The 19,744-nt window shown below is 43.6% G+C and overlaps 1 protein-coding gene across 2 annotated transcripts in view; it reads left to right on the forward strand.

Moving 5' to 3' along the window:
• The window catches only part of ninj2 (ninjurin 2), a 142,597-nt gene that overhangs the window by 92,621 nt on the left and 30,232 nt on the right, over positions 1-19,744 (forward strand). The window contains exon 1 of one of the 2 annotated variants that reach the window (XM_033037540.1): positions 2,794-2,895. The exons of the other annotated variant lie outside the window; for it this stretch is intronic. Coding sequence (XP_032893431.1) covers positions 2,854-2,895 — 42 coding nt within the window. The 5' untranslated portion in view covers positions 2,794-2,853. Of the gene's footprint in view, positions 1-2,793; positions 2,896-19,744 lie in introns of those variants that run through there. 2 annotated transcript variants of the gene reach the window in all.

A 19,744-nucleotide genomic window follows, 5' to 3' on the forward strand; every position in this document is an offset into this window, starting at 1 on the left:
AGTTATTTTAGCTGGGGTTTTTGTGACAGCAGGTAGCTGCAGTATCTCTGGGTTACGGAGAACAAAAACAGCCCAGTGCAACCAATTCTTAAAGAAATTGGGAAAAAATGGGAAAATTAAGATTAATTTAGAGAACAAAAAAACATACAGATTGTTTTCTGATGCTTGAAGACATTCATAGAGTTATAGAGCAATACATTATGGAAACAGGCTCTTTGGTCTAACTACTCCTTGTTGACCAGGTTGCTAAACTGTGCTAATCCAGCTTGCCTGAACATAGCCCGGATGCCTCCAATATACAATACAATACAATTCAATTTATTGTCATTTGGACCCCTTGAGGTCCAAACGAAATGTCGTTTCTGCAGCCATACATTACAAACAAATAGACCCAAGACACAACATAATTTACATAAACATCCATCACATCGCTGTGATGGAAGGCCAAAAAAACTTATCTCTCCACTGCACTCTCCCCCCCGATGTCAGAGTCAAAGTCAAAGCCCCCGGCGGGCGATGGCGATTGTCCCGCGGCCATTAAAGCCACGCCGGGTGATGCAAGGTCGCACACCGGGTTCTTGATGTCAGAACCCCCGGCGTGCGCTCGCAGTCCCGCGGCCATTCCAAGCCGCGCGGGGCGGTGATATAGGCCCCGCTCCAGGAGCTCTTCAACCCCGCAACTCGGGCGGGAGAAGTCGCCGTTGCGGGAGCCCTGAAAAGCGGACTCCCTCCAGGGACCCGCGGGCTCCCGGTGCCGCCGTCCGCCAGACCCGCAGTTGCAGCCACCGAATCTCCGGGGGTCGGGCCGCAGCAGCGTCCACCACAGCTCCACCCGCTCTGGACTCGGCCAGCTCCGCGACGGTGAGGTGAGTAGTCGGCACCACAGCCCCCGGTCTTCCTGTTGGAGGCCGACAAACCTTTCCCATCCATGTATTGTCCAAGTGTCTTTTAAATGTTGTTATTGTACCTTCCTCTACCACTTCCTCTTGCAACTCATTCCATGTGCACACAAACCCCTCCATGTGAAAAACCTGTCCCTATGCCCTCTAGTTTTTGAATCATTTACCCTGGGAATTGACTGTGGCTGTTGACCTTATCACTGCCCCGAGTAACTTTATATAAGATCACCCCTCAGCCTCCTATGCTTCAGGGTAAAAAGACCCAGCCTACCCAGCCTCTCGTGGCAACTCCGACCATCCAAACCCCGCAACATCCTTGTAAATCGTTTTAGCAATCTTTCCAGTCAAGTTAACTCTAGAAGAAATATGTAAGCTGTAAACACTAATTGAAGTGAAACCCAAGTTATCCTCTCCAGCTAGTAGGAAATTGGATATAAATATGACAAGGAAAAATCCAAAGCAATGATAAAAAAGCTAAACAATGGGACTAATTTAATACCTGCACCGAGATCCTGGCTCAGTTATTTGAATTGCTTGACATATACGACATGGAAACGGGCCCTTTGGCCTACCGAGTCCATGATGATCATTGAACACTCATTCACACTAGGACTACATTCCAATTTTTGCATCTACTCCCGGCACAAGAAGAGCAATTTACAGAGGACAATAACCTACAAACCCCCACATCTTTGTTGGGCTGAAAGGCCTCCATCTCTACATTGGATTTTATGATGCTGTGAAGAGAACATTTCTCATGTTGCCAAGAACAGGTCCCAGTAGAAAGCTTGTAGTATATCTATTGGTTTGTTCAGTTCAGAAAGATACAGCATGGAAACAGGCCCTTCGGCCCACCGAATCCACGCCGACCATCCATCACTCGTTCCATGTTATCCCACTTTCTCATCCACTCTGACACATTAGGGGCAATTTTACCCGAGAAGCCAATTAACCTGCAAACTCGCATGTCTTTGGGATATGGGAGGAAACCAGAGCATCCGGAGGAAACCCCTTGCGGTCACTGAGAGAACATGGAAACCACACAGAGAGCACTCGATTGTAATCATGTATTGTCTTTCCACTGACTGTTCAGCACGCAACAAAAGCTTTTCACTGTACCTTGCTACACGTGACAATAAACTAAACTAAACCCGATATCAGGATCGAACCTGGGTCTCTGGTGCTGAGAGGCAGCAGCTCTACCAGCTGCACCACTGGGCCACCATATATATATAATACCGTCCATATATTCTGGAATTTCCGTGTACCTCTCAGTAAATCAAACTTGCAAGGTGTTAACCTAGGTTTTGAGAATCCATTCAGTCTACTGCTGCCTGTGCATGGTAGGTTCAATGTGACACGGTGCCCGTTCAGTCCCTGTCCAGTTGTCCCGACTCTTATGAACATTGAAGATAGACACAAAGTGCTGGAGTAAATCAGCGGAACAGGCAGCATCTCTGGAGAGAAGGAATGGGTGACGTTTCGGATCGAGACCCTTCTTCAGACTGGAGAGTTTTGAATGACTTATTTTTTCACCAACACACAGTCGTGTTAAGAACCACAGAATCAAAACCCAGTTCCAGGTCTTTGCCAGCTCAGTGTGTAAGAATGCCTTTGCCTCCAGCCGTGCAGTTCCCGCTGCACAAAACCCCAACGATCCCTCCTTTGTTCCCACGACAGGGTGATTGATTATTCCTGAATTGTCTGATTAGCCACACAGCAGCAATTTAATGGCTACGGATGAGTGACAGCTGCAGCCACAGAGCCACCAATTGTTCGAAATTCTTGACCTGCTGACCCTGCAGTGATGTCATGCATGGTTTAACCCTGACATCATCAGAAAGAGCTCCAGGGCCGACTGGGACTAATCAGCATGTCATTAGTTGAGGTCTTATTCGCGGAATTCCAATGCAAAGCCTTGGAGCCATTTCAAAGACCACTTCAAAGCTTCAAAATGAAGTCCTGTTTGTGGTATATCATTTGCACTTCTTTTCAGGTTTGTCTTAATTGGTGCTCTAAAAACAATCCAACGACTCTACTGTTCTGCTGCATCTCTTGAAATGGGGACACAAGAGGCTGCAGATGCTGGAATCTGGAGCTGGGGGGCCTCAAAGGGTTAAGCAGCATCTGTGGGGGTGGCGAGACATCGTTTGTGAATGTTTCTGGTTGAGACTTCGCATCAGTTCTGCACGTTAACAATTCCTTTCCCCTAAAGATGCTGCTTAACTTGCCGAACTACCGCAGCGGTTTGTATTTCACTTTGGCTGTGGAAGTATATTCTCCTGCACTCCAGAAGGTGGTGATTTAAACTGGCTATCAAATATGGCATATCCGTCTCGCTCAAACATTCCCCCTATGACAGGGTGAAGTTTCTGATACCGATGCTTATTTTAAGAAGTGGTTGAGCAAACTTGGGTTGTTTTCTTTGGAGCATCGGAGGCTGAAGGGAGACCTGAAAGAAGTATATAAAATATTATGAGAGGCATAGATGGGGTGAATAGTCAGAACCGTTTTCCCCAGGGTGAAAATGTCAAAGACTAGAGGGCATAGCTTTAAGGGACAAAGTTACAGTATAAAGTTTAAAGCATATGCACAGAGGGCGATGGGTGTGTGGAATGTGCTTCCAGGGATGGCGGTGGAGCCAAATACAATAGTGGTGTTAGAGATTTTTGGATAGGCATAATGGATATGCAGAGAATTGAGGGATATGTATCACAAGTAGCCAGCGGAGATTAAATTATCTAGACGGCGTGTTCAAGAGTCAAGAGTGTTTTATTGTCATGTGTCCCAGATAGGACAATGAAATTCTTGCTTGCTGCAGCACAACAGAATATGTAAACGTAGTACATAACGGAGAAAAGGGTTTGGTGTGTATATATACACATGCACGCATACTCAATAAAGCATGGACATTGTGGGCAGAAGGATCTGTTGCTATGCCGTACTGTTCTATGTTCTAAAACCAAACCATGCCCAAATAGGTGTTGTAGTTGCCAACATCACTCTAACTGTGGAATTTGCCTTGATTAGCTTCATTAACAAGATCATGCTGATTACAAGCACTTCCCCGTCTGCACAAGACTACACACATATGCAGCTCAGCAGCATTAGAAAGCTCAAACCTATTAGCACGACGGATCCATCCAAGTAAAATCCTTTGTTGACGTGACAGTGCGACTGATTGTTCCTGAATTATAGGATTAACCGCAGAGCAGTGATTAAATTGCCCCCATTCCAGAGGGTTGGCAGTCACAATTTGTTGGCAGTCACAACTGATGGCAGTGTAATTTTACAGAGGAGGGATTTTCAGGGACTTCATTTCCAGGTGGAGGAGAGAACCATGGAGAGTTTGTTCACTTCACACTGGATTTCACAGAGTAAATGATGGTGATTCAGAGAGATACACATCTGTGACTTTGACAAGATCAGTTTCAGTGCGCTAGTAGTGGCAGAAATAGGAAGTGAATGGAAGGATCGGCATAATACATCCAAGGAGACTGGAATGGAAAAGAGGTTTTGGGATTTGAAATTGCATCAAAAGACAATACAAACATGCGTGGTGGGGTGGGGGGGGGGGGGGGGGGGGGTGATGGGGAGGGGGGGGGGGGGGGGTGAGGGGGGGGGGGGGGGGGGAGTTGGAGGAGGGGAGAGGTCATGTTGTTAGTAGATTTGACCTGAGGAAAGAGAGCTATTAATAACATTCAGCTCGCACAGAGCTGTAAAGGGACTTGAGGCTTTCTGTGTTTGGAGTAGTAGTATTGAGCGACTAACAGTACTCAAAGCAAGGAAACATGACATTATCAAACTGATGGGGTCAGCCTTTATTATCCAGGTGGAGTTGTAATTTATGAGTGTGGAACAAAATATGATTCAATTGTCTCCATACATTTCTCATCAAAAATGGTAAAAGTTGCATTAACGGCTGTAGGAAATATCTGCCTGCCCTGAGAGTGCTGGAAACGAACCTTCACCTTTTACTATTTTTACAGAGGTGGAAAATCATCAAACAGGATGATCAATGTTTACGCCAGATGTGAATGTTTATGCAAGTTCTCGGAACTTGAACAACCGTGTTTCCCTGCAGGCACCTCCGTGTATCGTTCAGTGGAGACTGTGGGAAAAGGAAGGCTCTTCGTCTGTTTTCCTACGGCTTTTGCTATGAATTCAATCTTTGAGCTTTCAAGCTGCATTTCTAAAGTGAAACACTGCTGTCTGCACTGCTTTGTTTGCTCATGAAATACCGTAGAATTCAAGGAAAGCATTTTTTAAATGTTGGGTGAAACCCTCAGATAATTTAATCCTTTGCCAGTGTTTATGTAATGAGTCGAGTCAAACACATATCAGAATACAACACATGTTTGTTAAATGTACTTACAGAATCAGTCTACAGGACATAACAGTTCCTAGCAGCTACTCACTGAATTGAGTAGACAAACTCTTCCTAATATAAAACGCATATTGGGCGGAGTAACTACTACAAGCACTACAATTGGCTAGTAGGATATAACCAATCTACAGTTTAGTTTAGAGATACAGAATGGAAACGGGCCCTTTGGTCCATTAAGTCCCAGCTGACCATCAATCAGCCGTTCTATGTTCTAGATATGTGTAAGAAGGAACCGCAGATGCTGGTTTAAACCAAAGATAGACAAAAAAAGCTGGAGTAACTCAGCGGGACAGGCAGCATCTCTGGAGAGAAGGAATGGGTGACGTTTCAGGTCGAGACCCTTCTTCAGTGTTCTAGATAGTTCTATCTTATCCCACTTTTGTACCCACTAGGGGCAATTTTCTACAAAGCCCAATTAACTTACAAACCCGCACGTCTTTGAGATGTGAGAGGAAACCGGAGCACCTGGAGAATGGCAAACTCCGCACAGACAGCACCCAAGCTTTGAAATGTCAGATATTCAAATACAACTTCTTTGTTCGATAGAATTATTCCCTTTTTCTGCTAACGTGAACTAATTACTTATATTTATATTTGGTATAGTCACAGGACTAGTTTACTATTAAATGTTCTTGTCATACCATGATGAGGGCAATATCCTTACTTTAAAATTACAGATGATGAAGAGCATAAAAAGTGCAAAATAACGATGTTGACATAAGGAACTGCAAATACTGCAATCCTGAGTAAAACACAAAGTGCTGGAGGAACTCAGCAGGTCAGGCAGGATCTGTGGAGGGAATGGACAGATGATATTTCAGGTCGGGACCCTAGAAGTGTCTGAAGTGACCAAAACATTGTCTGTCCAAAATCGCGATTCTTGCAGCTGATTCAGTCTCACGAAGGTAGCTCTTTGTCTTATTGCATCGTCTCTGTTTTAAGACGATGTAAAGCTCTTGGTTAACATTGTGCAAATGGATACAATCTCCAGTCTTCATTCATTATTGTAGAATGAGAGGGTAATGAAGTAACAAATGCAACATTCAATTAAAGAAAAGGAAATGGCTTGAATGGATGAAAGTAGATCTTCTTCTGCGATCGGCACGCCAAGAGCCGCCACACTCGGGCACCATCTTTCCTTCATATAGGTCCAAGGCCACAAAGAATGTTTGCATTGTCACTGTTACGCGCAGGGGCCCAAGAGGATTAGGAGTTATTCATAAATGGGAATTATACGCTTATGATTATATCTGAATCATTGATGTGGTGATCCTCTATCATTAGTAGGTGTACCTTCACCGGAATGAGTGCTGCTGCTCCAGAAAGTGATTCATCACCGACTCCACCGGGCAAAATAGGAATGGACAATAAATGCTGAGCTTGCGAGGCAAAGATAAATGAATAAATAAATATTAAAAATAATGATATGTGTGGAAAATCCCACCAGGGAGGCTGGGGAACATAAATATGATGAATTAAAAAGCTGGAACTAATGGGCAAAATCTGTTCAGGAAAGCATCGGGTTGGTGTAAAAGTTAACCTGGTGCATCTGTGCCCAGTTGGGAAGGAAATCCACTGCCCATCCCCATTCTGGCCTCAATGCAAGTCCAGGCCTGAAGGAATATGTTTGAATGGATTCTCCACAGCAAAAGATTCATGGCCAACCAAGGATGAAGAATTCAGGCTGCTCTTGCCAGAGAACCTTGTAAATGAGTAAAGAAAATTATTTATGGTAAAAAATCTCCACTATTTGTGTCAAAAACAGTTATTCTAAAGGAGCTTAGTTGGTTTAAGAAGGATTGAACTGCAAGAAATTACAGAGTTGTGGATGTAGCCCTGTCCATCACACATACAGACTCATCACCTTTGGCCCCATCTATACCTCATGCTGCCTTGGGAAAGCAGCCAATGTAAACAAGGACCATTTCATCCCGGTCATTCCCTCCTCTCCCCTCTCCCTTAGGGCAAAAGCTACAAAAGCTTGAAAGCACCTACCACCGGAACAGCTTAATCTCCTCTGTTATCTGACTACTGAACAGTACTCCCATAAGCTAGTGTGTATTCCCGATCTTCCAACCTACCTCATTGCAGATGTTGGACTTTTTGGTCAGGAACTGTAATGCTCCAATGCTGTCAAGCTATTTTCTGCCCTCTGGTATTTTTGCCTCACCTGTTGTACTTGTGTATGGCGTGATTGTACCCATGTGCGTTCCGTATTTAATATTATGGAAACAAAAGATTTTCACTGTCGGCATGCATGACAAAAATAAACCAATACCAATACCTAAATTAGCTTCAGATCTTGACCATAAGGTTCTAATGGTTTGGAGACCTCTTTGTACATATCCACAGAATGCAATTTCTTGAATTAATATGCTGGAGGTTTGACAGATTGTATTCTCCAGGCAGCAGTTAGGCCAGTTTGAACTTGCATGCAACCTCTGTTCAAAACAAGAAAAACAGGTTGACTTCATTTTATGGAAAGGTTAAGCTTTTATTTGCATGAGTATTTCTTTAAACAGATCTTGGGCTTGGTAGTAAAATGTCTGAAGCAATATTCATCACAGAGACATTGTTGGCTAGTAAGGTGGCTGCAATTTATTTGTTTCATAATACAAAATAAAAAATCTGCAGATGGTGGAAATCTGAAATAAAACGGAAAACATTGGAGAACCCTAATAGATCAAGCAGCATCCTAAAAGAGAGAATAGGTTTGCAGCAGAGCCGGTGCTAGGAATTGCGGGGCCCAATTAGAAAATTGATGGCGGGGCCCCTACTCTAGAAAAGTAAAAATTTATGTATGTTTATATTTCGTGTAGTATGCTCGTCTTTAACCAAAAAAAACATTAAATGCTTGATATACTAAAATTTTGAAAAACTATATGAAAGTGTCACACATCTAATAAAATGAGCGGCACTTTGAAAGATTGAATGTGTGTGTGTGTGTGTTTATGAGTGTATGCGATTGTGTCTCTGTGACTGAGTGTGTGTGTTTGTGTGTATGCGTCTGTGTGTGTGCGTGCATGGCCGGCCTTAGGGGGTTTAAACGGTTTAGAGATGTTTAGAGGGCTTCAGATGGGTTCAGGTGTGTTTACAATTGTTTAGAGGGGAATAGAGGGAAATAGGGGGGCTAGAGGGGGTTTAGAGGTGTTCAGAGGGTCCCAGAGGGGTTTAGAGACGTTATAAGCCCCCCGTGAGAAATTGTATTTCTCTGAAATTGAAGATAGACATAAAGCTGGAGTAACTCAGCAGACAGGCAGCGCAGCGACTCTGGAGAGAAGACCCTTCTTCAGACCGAACTGAACTCGCGTCGGTGAGAGTACTTGTGATTGTCTGAAGAAGGGTCTCGACCAGAAACACAACCCTCTCCCCAGAGCCGCTGCCTGTCCCGCTGAGCCACCTTCAACTTCAGAGCCAAACAAAAAACACAGAGTGCTGGAGGAACTCAGCGGGCCAGGCGAATGCCTCACCAGCTGAGTTTCTCCAGCATTTTTGTCTACCGCTAAACATCAATGATTCCAGGAATGCTGAGGGGACAGGGTGATAGAGAGGGAGTAGGAGAGCTAGAGAGAGACGAGACGGGGAGCGGGAGAGAGAGCGCGAGAGAAAGAGGGAGGGAGGGAGTGAGCAAAAGACAGAGAGACACAACGTGGGTCGGTAGGTGAATGACTAACCTGCACACCAGGAAGAAGCCCCTTCTCGCGGTCCGGGGCCCTCACTCATGATGGTGAGTTAAATGAAATTCTCAACGTGTCATCGATCTACATTCCTCAGTAATGTAATTGTGTTTTAAACAAGTATTAATGACGCCGCGTGAATTTTATTCAAAGGAACACGGCGTCATTAAATGAGTCTGAAGAAGGGTTTCGGCCCGAAACGTCGCCTATTTCCTTCGCTCCATAGATGCTGCTGCACCCGCTGAGTTTCCCCAGCAATTTTGTGTACCTTCGATATTCCAGCATCTGCAGTTCCCTTTTGAACACGGCGTCATTAATACTTGTTCAAAACACTATAACATTTACTGAGGAATGTGGATAGATGCAGATTCATGACATCGCATAACAAGGTGTTAACTACTTACCGTTAAGAAGTGCTAACAGCACTAGTTAACAAATCGTTTGTGTATGATGGCCGTGCAGCGGTTGTTATGCATGTTCGTTTAAAAAAAATCCGGATGGCGAATTAAAAAAAATCTTTATTTAACAAAGAGAATTCGTATTTCCGTACGAAATACTGAACATTAGTGCGGGGCCCCCATTAGGCGCGGGGCCCTATTGGGAGCAATCGGTCAAATCGGCTTAACGCCGGCCCTGGTTTGCAGTGGCCCAGGTAGACTTTTGCATTCATGTGGAAGTATTATGTTGGGATCATATGCTTTTGTGGATGAAAGCACAAGAATATAATTGGTTTTTCGCACAGAGTTACACATCGTTTAATTTGCTGAATCAGAGACATTAGTGAATATATTCGTCACTGTCATTGCTGATGTACATGAGCAAAGATGACCCTGGACATTTCATCAGGAGTAAGATTTCGGCCAACAATGTGTATTATGAACATAACACCAAGATAATGCATTAGGGTTTTCACCACCTCCTTGACTGAAATACATAGTCTTCAAGATATCTCCATTAACTATCCCAAGTTCCCTTGTCTTCACGTCTATCTCCACTGTAAAAACAAAGGAGAAATACTCATTTAGGATCTTACTCGTCTCATCTAAGATGGCCGCTTTGGTTTCTGCGGGGCCCTATACCTGCTCTAGTTTCCTTCTTTCCTTTAATGTACTTTGGAATTGTTATTAGTTTAAGAAGGAACTGCATGCAGGTGCTGGAAAATCGAAGGTAGACAAAAATGCTGGAGGAACTCAGCGGGTGAGGCAGCATCTTTGGAGCAAAGAAAATTTCCTTCGCTCCATAGATGCTGCCTCACCCGCTGAATTTCTCCAGCATTTTTGTCTACCTTGGAATTATTAGTGGATCTTTATAAATTTGCAGTTGAAGTCAAGGTTCAAATGCCAGCTTTGCCATCATTGCGGTCTCAACTATAACAACAGACTTGACTAAGATAGTTGGGGATATATTGTGAGAGCTGCTGCTTGAGAAGTTATCTGATAGACTTCTTTAGCAACATGACAGCATCCCAACCTCAAAGCATTAGTTTGCGATCTGTGGGTGAAAGCTGTTTATTACAGCAGATTGATTTTGCAAACAATCCATTCTTAAGCCGGCCTGATACCTGACTGACAAAAAATTCAGAAGCACGTAATTTCATAATTTTGACTTTAATAACTTTGAATTTGTTTTAATGTTTAATTTTTAAAAATAATTTGTGTTCTGCCTAATAGTTTTGTTTTGTGCATAGCATCAATTGACCAGCTTTCTGACAGATGTAAAGATTTCTAGCCATACTCCCTCCGAGGCATAATTCCACCAAATTGGCTGTGACAAGAACCAATTTGTCCAGATTCTCATGATACAATGAATGAAAAAATAATTCAAAAGAAATTGTCTTTTGAAAACAAATGGAAAAGGCCCCGATGAAAGGATGATGAACTTTGTCAATTTTTTTGTACCAGATTTGCTTTCCAGTTTGCAGTGCTACATGTAAGAGATCTAAACAAATATGAACATAGGAAACATCTAAATGATTATAGTTTGATCATGGCAAGGGTGTTTTGCTGTATAAAGAAGTAGATTATCTTGGCTCTGATATAATTCAATTCAGTTGAGGACAGGTAGGCAAAAGTGCTGGAGAAACTCAGCGGGTGAGGCAGCATCTATGGAGCGAAGGAATAGGTGACGTTTCGGGCCTATTCCTTCACTCCATAGATGCTGCCTCACCTGCTGAGTTTCTCCAGCACTTTAGTCTACCTTCGATTTTTCCAGCATCTGCAGTTCTTTCTTAAACAGTTGAGGACAGGGATGAAGCAGAGTTCGATATTCATCTCGAGGCTTCTTTCTGAGGCAGCACAATGATGCTCACAACTTGGCAAAGAAGAACCTATCACTTTGGAAGTGACAAAATTCCACAAGTCCTCCTCAGGTTCGAAGTTGACAATTTTCACAACCACAAGCCTTGATGTATATTTGGTGAATCTAAGCGGTATTTCAGAAGGCTCAGCTAAAGTGCAGAGATTGGCACTTACACTGGCCTCATGTGGCTACATTGCACAGTTCAGAAACGGCGAGTACAGTCAGAATTTATCAGTGCAATGTCAACACCATGAGCGACACCCATATTGGGTAAGACTGTGTCATTCCCAGAATGCATGGACTGTATTTGAGCTACAACCCTACAGCATGGGAGGTGATGTCACCTTGTTGTATGTGTGACACATCCCGAATGGATGGGAAGAAGATTATGAAGATGACGCATGGTTATCATTCAGATTCAGATTCAGATTCAATTTTAATTGTCATTGTCAATGTACAGTACAGAGACAACGAAATGCATTTAGCATCTCCCTGGAAGAGCGACATAGCAAATGATTTAAATAAATAATAATAAGACAAGACTGCTCCGAGTGAGCAGCCTTGAAACAGGTAAGGGGATCGTCGCTATTTTTCCCATTCTAGGGAGACACAGGGCGTCGCGGTGTGCCCGCGCCGCCGCCATTTTGAACAGTGATTGGGCTGATCACCAACGGTGATGAAACAAAATACAGAGCGGAGGTGCAGAACCTGGCGGACTGGTGCGCCAATAACAACTTGGCACTAAACACCTCCAAGACCAAGGAGCTGATTATTGACTTCAGGAGGTCCCATTCTGGAGAATACGCCCCAATCTCCATTTATGGGGAAAGTGTGGAGAGAGTGTCCAGCTTTAGGTTTCTGGGCACTCACATTTCAGAAGACCTCACATGGTCCACAAACACCGCCGCGCTGGTCAAGAAGGCACAGCAACGACTGTTCTTCCTGAGGACATTAAAAAAGACTGGTCTGCCCCAACAGCTGCTGACAACGTTCTACCGCTGCACCACAGAGAGCATACTAACGTATGGCATCTCTGTGTGGTATCTCAGCTGCACGGAGGCGGAGAGGAGAGCTCTTCAGCGCGTCGTCAACAGAGCGCAGAGGATCATCGGGACAGAGCTACCAGCCTTGGAGGGCATCTACCACACGCGGTGCCTCAGGAAGGCCCTCAGCATCCATAAGGACTCATCACACCCCTGCCACGGTCTGTTTCAACTACTTCCCTCCGGCAGACGTTACAAGGCCTTCTACGCCCGAACCTCATATTACTGGAAATGCTATGAGCTGGGCATTCGTCATTGGAATGAAAAGATGTTCAGATCAGATACATGGAACAGCCATTCTCTTCCAAAATGACCAAATGGATGCACATAGTTTCCCACAGTGTCTCTTTTATTGACTGCTGAGTTATAAAATCCACCTCTGGATAATTCCTTTAGCCAAGAAACAGGAGAAATTGGTGGAAATGCTTCGCAGGCTCGACAGCATCTATGGAGAGAGAAATGGTTAACATTTCATGTTAGTCATTCAAACTATTTCACAGATCAAAAATCTAAAATGTTTTTCTCTCTCTCCACAGATGTTGCTTGGCTCATTAAATATTAGCTTTGTTATCTGCTTGTATTTAACGGTAATCATTTCTTCATGTGTTTTGTACAAGTCTGTGTGCTGGATATTCATTGCATTGTGAACGGTTTTCCTCTTTCCTCTTTTGTACAATTGTCTTCGTTGCATAACGCTCATAATTATTCAGAGTGAAATTCTTCACGCTAGGCGGGTTCGATACACTTCATTGATTTTCTGGACATTTGGCTATCGTTCACTCTTCTGAGCGGTCATTTAGTTTTTAGATCTATTCTAACTTCCAGGCGTTTTTGTATTTTCCCAATCATGTTAAAATTTATGTAGAGCAAGAAGTTTTAGTTTGTATGTAATGTGGCAGCAGGGACTGGGAGGGGTGTGTAGTGTTCTAGTAACATTTGTTTCCAGGATGTGGGCAGTGAAGGCTCTGTTTGCTCTGAGGTTTCTGAGGGGGGGTTGACAGATTAGATGCTGAGAGCTGATTTCCTCTCAGAGGAAAGTCTAGAACTAAGGGCCATTGTCTCAGGACGATGGGTCAGCCAGTTAGGAGAAGATGAGGAGAAATTTAAGCAGGCCATAGTAAGGCTTCAGATTTCGCAACCTCTAGAAAACTGAACATTTATTTGGTGACTGTGTTCAAGGCTGATATTGATTGGGTTTTGAACACAACAGACTGTGGAATAAGGTAAAGTGTTGGAGTAACTGGGCGGCATGGTGACACAGCAGTAGAGTTGCTGCCTTACAGCGCCAGAGACCTGAGTTTGATCCTGTCTATGGGTGATGTTTATGAAAAAACTGCAGATGCTGGAAAAAACAAAGGTAGACAAAAATGCTGGAGGAATTCAGCAGGTGAGGATTGGATGCAGGAAGATTGCTCCCGATGTTGGGGAAGTCCAGGACAAGGGGTCACAGCTTAAGGATAAGGGGGAAATCCTTTAAAACCGAGATGAGAAGAACTTTTTTCACACAGAGAGTGGTGAATCTCTGGAACTCCCTGTTTTTTTGGGGATTTTTTTTGAGGCCATCACTCACTGAGTGGTCTCTGCTCTGTAAGGCATTTTGCGTTATACACAAGAATCCAGCCTCTGCAGTTCCTTGTGTCTCTCTATTTCATTTCTCTTGTTCTTAATGCCCCTTCATAATCACTTTGAGAAGGTGAACAATTTTCTATTGAAACACCATGTGCTTACATTTGTTGAGGACAGCTCACCACCCACTTGCTGCTTAACATGTTTGTCCCTTGTTTACTCAGTTGAATGACCCCCTGGCATTGAGGCTGGGTGTGGCCTCTGGGCATTGAGTTTCGCCACAACGCTGCTTTAGTAGATGACACAGTCTCCACTATGCATTTAATGTTCGTGAAAGGAATATCCGTATTCCTCAGGCACAAATGTGCATAAATATTGAGAGTTACTTGAGCTGTGTATTGGGATTGTTTCTGGACGATGAATTTAACATGGGTCTGATTCATGATCAGTAAAACATACAGCAGACCTGCCGACACACAATCCATGACAGAAACAGCTCTTCAAGGGGTAGTCTGCTGAATTCTACGATTGAAAACACTAAAACTTTAAAAAGACAAGTTCATAAGGTCATAAGTGACAGGAGCAGAATTGGACCATTCGGCTCATCAACACTACTCCGTCATTCAATCATGGCTGATCTCTCTCTAACCCCTAACCCCATTTTCCTGCCTTCTCCCCATAACCTCTGACACCCGTACCCCTGACCAGCTGCGAGAAACTGAAACACTTCAAGATCTTATTTCTGTTGATTCAGTGGACATTGTTCTCAGCCTCCTCTCCTGACATTAAGTGATAGAACATATTTCTAACTCTTTCAGCATTCTCTCACAGAGGATTCTGGATTACATATTACCCTAGAAAGAGCGTGGAAACCAGTTATGTTTTTATGGTTTGTTCTTTGACAAAATAATTGCAAGAATGTTTTCTTTGTCCCCACTGACTTCTCTATTTCCACTTTGCAATCGAATTCTGTAGAAGTGAGTTTGTTCAACAGCTGTGTGATGGACACCCTGTGCATGTATGTGTTTGTATGCGCGTACCTGTGAGTGTGCGTGTGCCTGAGTGGGGATATACCTTTTAAGGTAAATCGGAATAGCCTTCACAGTATGGCTCTACTCAAGAGTCAAAGACATTCCACCAGAACCTAAGCTGGAGTTGTAATGTTGATTATATCTGATCTTCATATTGTGTTAGTTGATATGATAGGGCCAATTCTAAAAGAGATGTAATCCCGTTTTTTTGGAAGGATTTTCTGCATTCCCCGAAGCATAGACAGCCGCAGTGTGATTTTCATGCTGTGAATAGGTTCCTATGAGAGGAATAGAAATCCTCCAACAATCTATATCTCAGCATCTGATCGTTAGCCTGTCAGTATGACTCATTTCTTTTCAGCTTTGGAATTTGAAAAAAAAGTTAAGTGCAATGTCTCTGATTCAGTGACGAGTATATTAAAGAACAAAACAAATGCACTTACAAAATATTTTATTTAATATATTATAAATAATATAAGAAATATTAATTTAAATATAAACTATTCCTGTGGTGTGAATTGTAAGTTGATTCTAAAAATAATCTAAATACAACTGTAACTGCATATCTAACAATTAAAAGAAATTTAAAGCATTGGAACCATGTGTAAAGTTTGTCAGAGACAAAAGGAACAGCAGATGCTGGTTTACAAAAAAATGATGCAAAGTGCTGGAGTAATTCAGTGGGTTAGGCAGCATCTTTAGAGAACATGGATGGATGACGTTTTGGGTCAGGATACTTCTTTAACTTGTCATTATTCGACAGGGAAAGTCGACACTGGTTCGATCATGACCTCAGTCTATGTAGAGTTTGCACGTTCTCCCGGTAACCACATGGGCTTCCTCCGGGCGCTCCGGTTTCCTCCCACATCCCAAAGATACGTTGGTTTGAGGTTAATTGGCCTATGTAAAATTGCCCCTAGTATGTGGGGAGTGAATGAACAAGTGGGATATTACAGAACTAGTGTGAATGGGTGATGGATGGCCAAAGTGGACTCCTTGGGCCAAAGGGCCTGTTTCCCTGCTGTATCTTTAACTTAACTTAAACTAATTATATTATTTTCTCACCTGTCTTCAAGTATTCAATCAGACTGGAATCAGTGACCATCATGAAATGGGCAAAGAAATAGTTCATGAAATAGTCATAAATTGTACAAGAAATAGTTCATGAAATAGTCATAATTTGTACAAGCCCATTCCAGTGATTTGTGTTGTTTAGTGAAGTCCTTGGTTAAAGCAACATTCATGACTGAGTTCCTTCAGTGATTCCAGAGAGGTTTATTGAAGTCTTAAAGTTTCATCTTTTGGGAAAATCAATTATTGTTCAGCCTGCAGAAAAAGAATTGGGTAAAAAACACAGCCCGAACTGGTTTGTTTTTTGGTGAATACAAATCCATTTGGCAAACTTTATCTCAGATGACATATCAATGATGGCTCCAGCTTTGCCGAGATTATTTTACAACTGATACGGACTATCAAGCTTTCTCTAGGATAATGGGCACCATAATCTTCTAAACTGTAAAAGAGAGAGAGAGAGAGAGAGGGGGAGAGAGGGGGGAGAGAGGGGGTGAGAGGGGGGAGAGAGGGGGGGAGAGAGGGGGGGAGAGAGGGGGAGAGAGAGGGGGAGAGAGAGAGGGGGGGAGAGAGGGGGGAAGAGAGGAGGGGGGAAGAGGGGAGGGGGAGAGAGGGGGGGAGAGAGAGGGGGGAGAGATGGGGGAGAGAGAGGGAGAGAGGGAGAGGGGAGAGAGAGAGGGAGAGAGGGGGAGCGCAAACGGTAACATAGAAAATAGGTGCAGGAGTAGGCCATTCGGCCCTTCGAGCCTGCACTGCCATTCCATATGATCAAGGATCATCCCATCCCTGTCTTCTCTCCATACCCCCTGATCCCTTTAGCCACAAGGCTGTGGAGGCCAAGTCAATGGATATTTTTAAGTCAGAGATAGATGGATTCTTGAGTGAGACAGGGAGAGAAATAGTGAGAATATATAAATTGTAATTAATTTACCTCCCATAATCATTGCAAAATATATCCCTGCACACAAAAATTGTAGAAGAGGAAGATGTTCTTGCTGTTAAGTTTGATTTCTGCAATGTTTCGCACCTCAGTCAATTGTTGCCAGTTTCTGATTCATTATGAAAATATAATTTGCATATTAAGAGGCTAAAAAACCCTTTAATTCAGACTGACAGGCCAATGAACTCGTTCACCATTGCAGAGCACCCAAGGAATAATAAATATAGCAGAGCTATTTTATCCCTACCAGTGCCGCATTCGACCAGGGTGATCTGTGTTAAAAATCCACCCCAAATGTGTGATAATCTGCAGAGATTACCAGGAAGTAACATTAATTGTAACTATTTCATTCTGGGCATTAACTCCGCAATGGGACACGTGCAGTGCTGCTCATACACCGTCCAGGAGTTCTTGTTTCCCCTCACTCACATCCAAAGGACCGTCTCCACTTTTACAACTGAGCACTTGATGGTCATTCTTTTTCCTTTGCTTGTTTGCAACAGTTTCTTTTCCCTCTGTTCTCTTCCTTTTCAAATGTCATTCATGGACATCAGTTTAGACACGGGGTCAAGGAAAGAATGTTCACGTCGCGGCCCTGTTTCCATCAATCTTTCCACCACCGCGCACTATAAGAAGCACAAGAAGCGACAAGACAGACACCATTGTATGCAGATGCCGAGAAGTGTGTTCAGCTCTGGTTGAACAACTTCGAATCTTGTGTATGGACTTGATAAGAAGAAGAAGTTTTGACACCAATATCCATAAGTGATATTGTCCATAAGTGATATATCCATAAGGTCATAAGTGATAGGAGCAGAATTAGGTCATTCGGCCCATCAAGTCTACTCTGCAATTCAATCATGGCCGATCTATCTCTCCCTCCTAACCCCATTCGCCTGCCTTCTCCCCATAACCCCTGACACCCATACTAATCAAGAATCTATCTATCTCTGTCTTAAAAATATCCATTGACTTGGCCTCCACAGCCTCTGTGGCAAAGAATTCCACAGATTCACCACTCTCTCACTAAAGAAATCCCTCCTCATCGCCTTCTTAAAGGAATGTCCTTTAATTCTGAGGCTGTGACCTCTAGTCCTAGACTCTTCCACTAGTGGAAACATCCTCTCAACATCCACTCTATCCAGGCCTTTCACTATTCTGTAAGTTTCAATGAGGTTTCCCCTCATCCTTCTAAACTCCAGCGAGTACAGGTGCAGTGCCGACAGACACTCTATCCTGCACACCCGGCTCTCCTGCTCTCCCCACAATTACCGTGCATGCAACCTACAGGCATCTTCAAACTAATTTGCACTCTGCCAAGTGCCTACAGCAGCTAAGTGCTCGGTGTTCCTGTGCATATACTTGCTTGCCTCTGATTATCAGGCAACATGTGTTCAGTTAGTAGCAGAGTCACCTGGGTGGATAGTAGACTCGATGTCTAGGGTGGGGATTGCTGTTAATTCTCCCCTTATTATTTAAATATGCTCTTCTCATAACCTAAAAACACCCATGGGGGGGAAATAATCTACCACCAAGTTTCTATTTCGAAGTAACAGCATCTAAAATTGCCAGACGTGTTGTTTTAAATAGATCCGTCAAGACTCTAGTTTAGAACGCATGCCAGAAATTAGTTTATTTTTCATCTATTTTTATTTTAAACCAACTCAGAAGAAGCGACAATTTAGATGTGAGATTTACAAGCATGTCGAAACCACAGTTGACAGTTGAACAGCTCATTCTTTCCCCCAGATGCTGTTTATAACTCGTAGGAAGAATGTAAATACTGAGAGGGCTCTCAACTGCGAGCTATTTCTGCAGTAACAATGCTGATGACATCAAGTTCCTTGGCCTGCCCACATTGTCCTATTCTGCTCCTTCCACTTGCCTTTCCATCTCACATGCTCGCGATACTCTTAAAAAGTCAATAGGTGCAGGAGTAGGCCATTTGGCCCTTCGAGCCGGCACCGCCATTCAATGTGATCATGGCTGATCATCCACAATCAGTACCCCGTTCCTGCCTTCTCCCCATATCCCCTGACTCCGCTATTTTTAAGAGCCCTATCTGAGGAAGGCCCTCAGCATCCATAAGGACTCATCACACCCCTGTCACGGTCTGTTTCAACTACTTCCCTCCAGCAGACGTTACAAGGCCTTCTACGCCCGAACCTCTAGACTCAGGAACAGATTTATCCCAAGAGCTATAGCGGCTCTGAACCAGCCCTAATGAGTGCCCCCCCCCCCCCCACCCACCCCCTTTGGACAGTCTCCCTCAGATGGTCACGTCAATCAATTCAGCTTGCTTATTTATGTATTGTATTTATTTACCTTTCTTGTACATCAGTGGAGCTGCACACTAAATCTCGTTGCACTGACGTGCAATGACAATAAAAGATATTATTATTATTATTATTATTATTATTATTAGCTCGCTCTTGAAAGCATCCAGAGAACCTGCCTTCACCACCCTCTGAGGCAGAGAATTCCACAGACTCACAACTCTCTGTGAGAAAAGGTGTTTCCTCGTCTCCGTTCTAAATGGCTTACTCCTTATTCTTAAACTGTGGCCCCTGGTTCTGGACTCCCCCAACATCGGGAACATGTTTCCTGCCTCTAGCATGTCCAAGCCCTTAACAATCTTATATGTTTCAATGAGATACCCTCTCATCCTTCTAAACTCCAGAGTGTACAAGCACAGCTGCTCCGTCAAAAACGGAGATGCAAGAGTCAGCAGATGCTGAACTCTTGAGCACCAAACATAGCGCTGGAGGAACTCAACGGGTCGGGCAGCCTCTGGTTGAGGGAGATGGACAGATGGCATTTTGGTTTGGGTTC

Source organism: Amblyraja radiata, chromosome 19 (genome assembly GCF_010909765.2).
Source record: "Amblyraja radiata isolate CabotCenter1 chromosome 19, sAmbRad1.1.pri, whole genome shotgun sequence".
In the NCBI taxonomy this organism is placed as follows: domain Eukaryota; kingdom Metazoa; phylum Chordata; class Chondrichthyes; order Rajiformes; family Rajidae; genus Amblyraja; species Amblyraja radiata.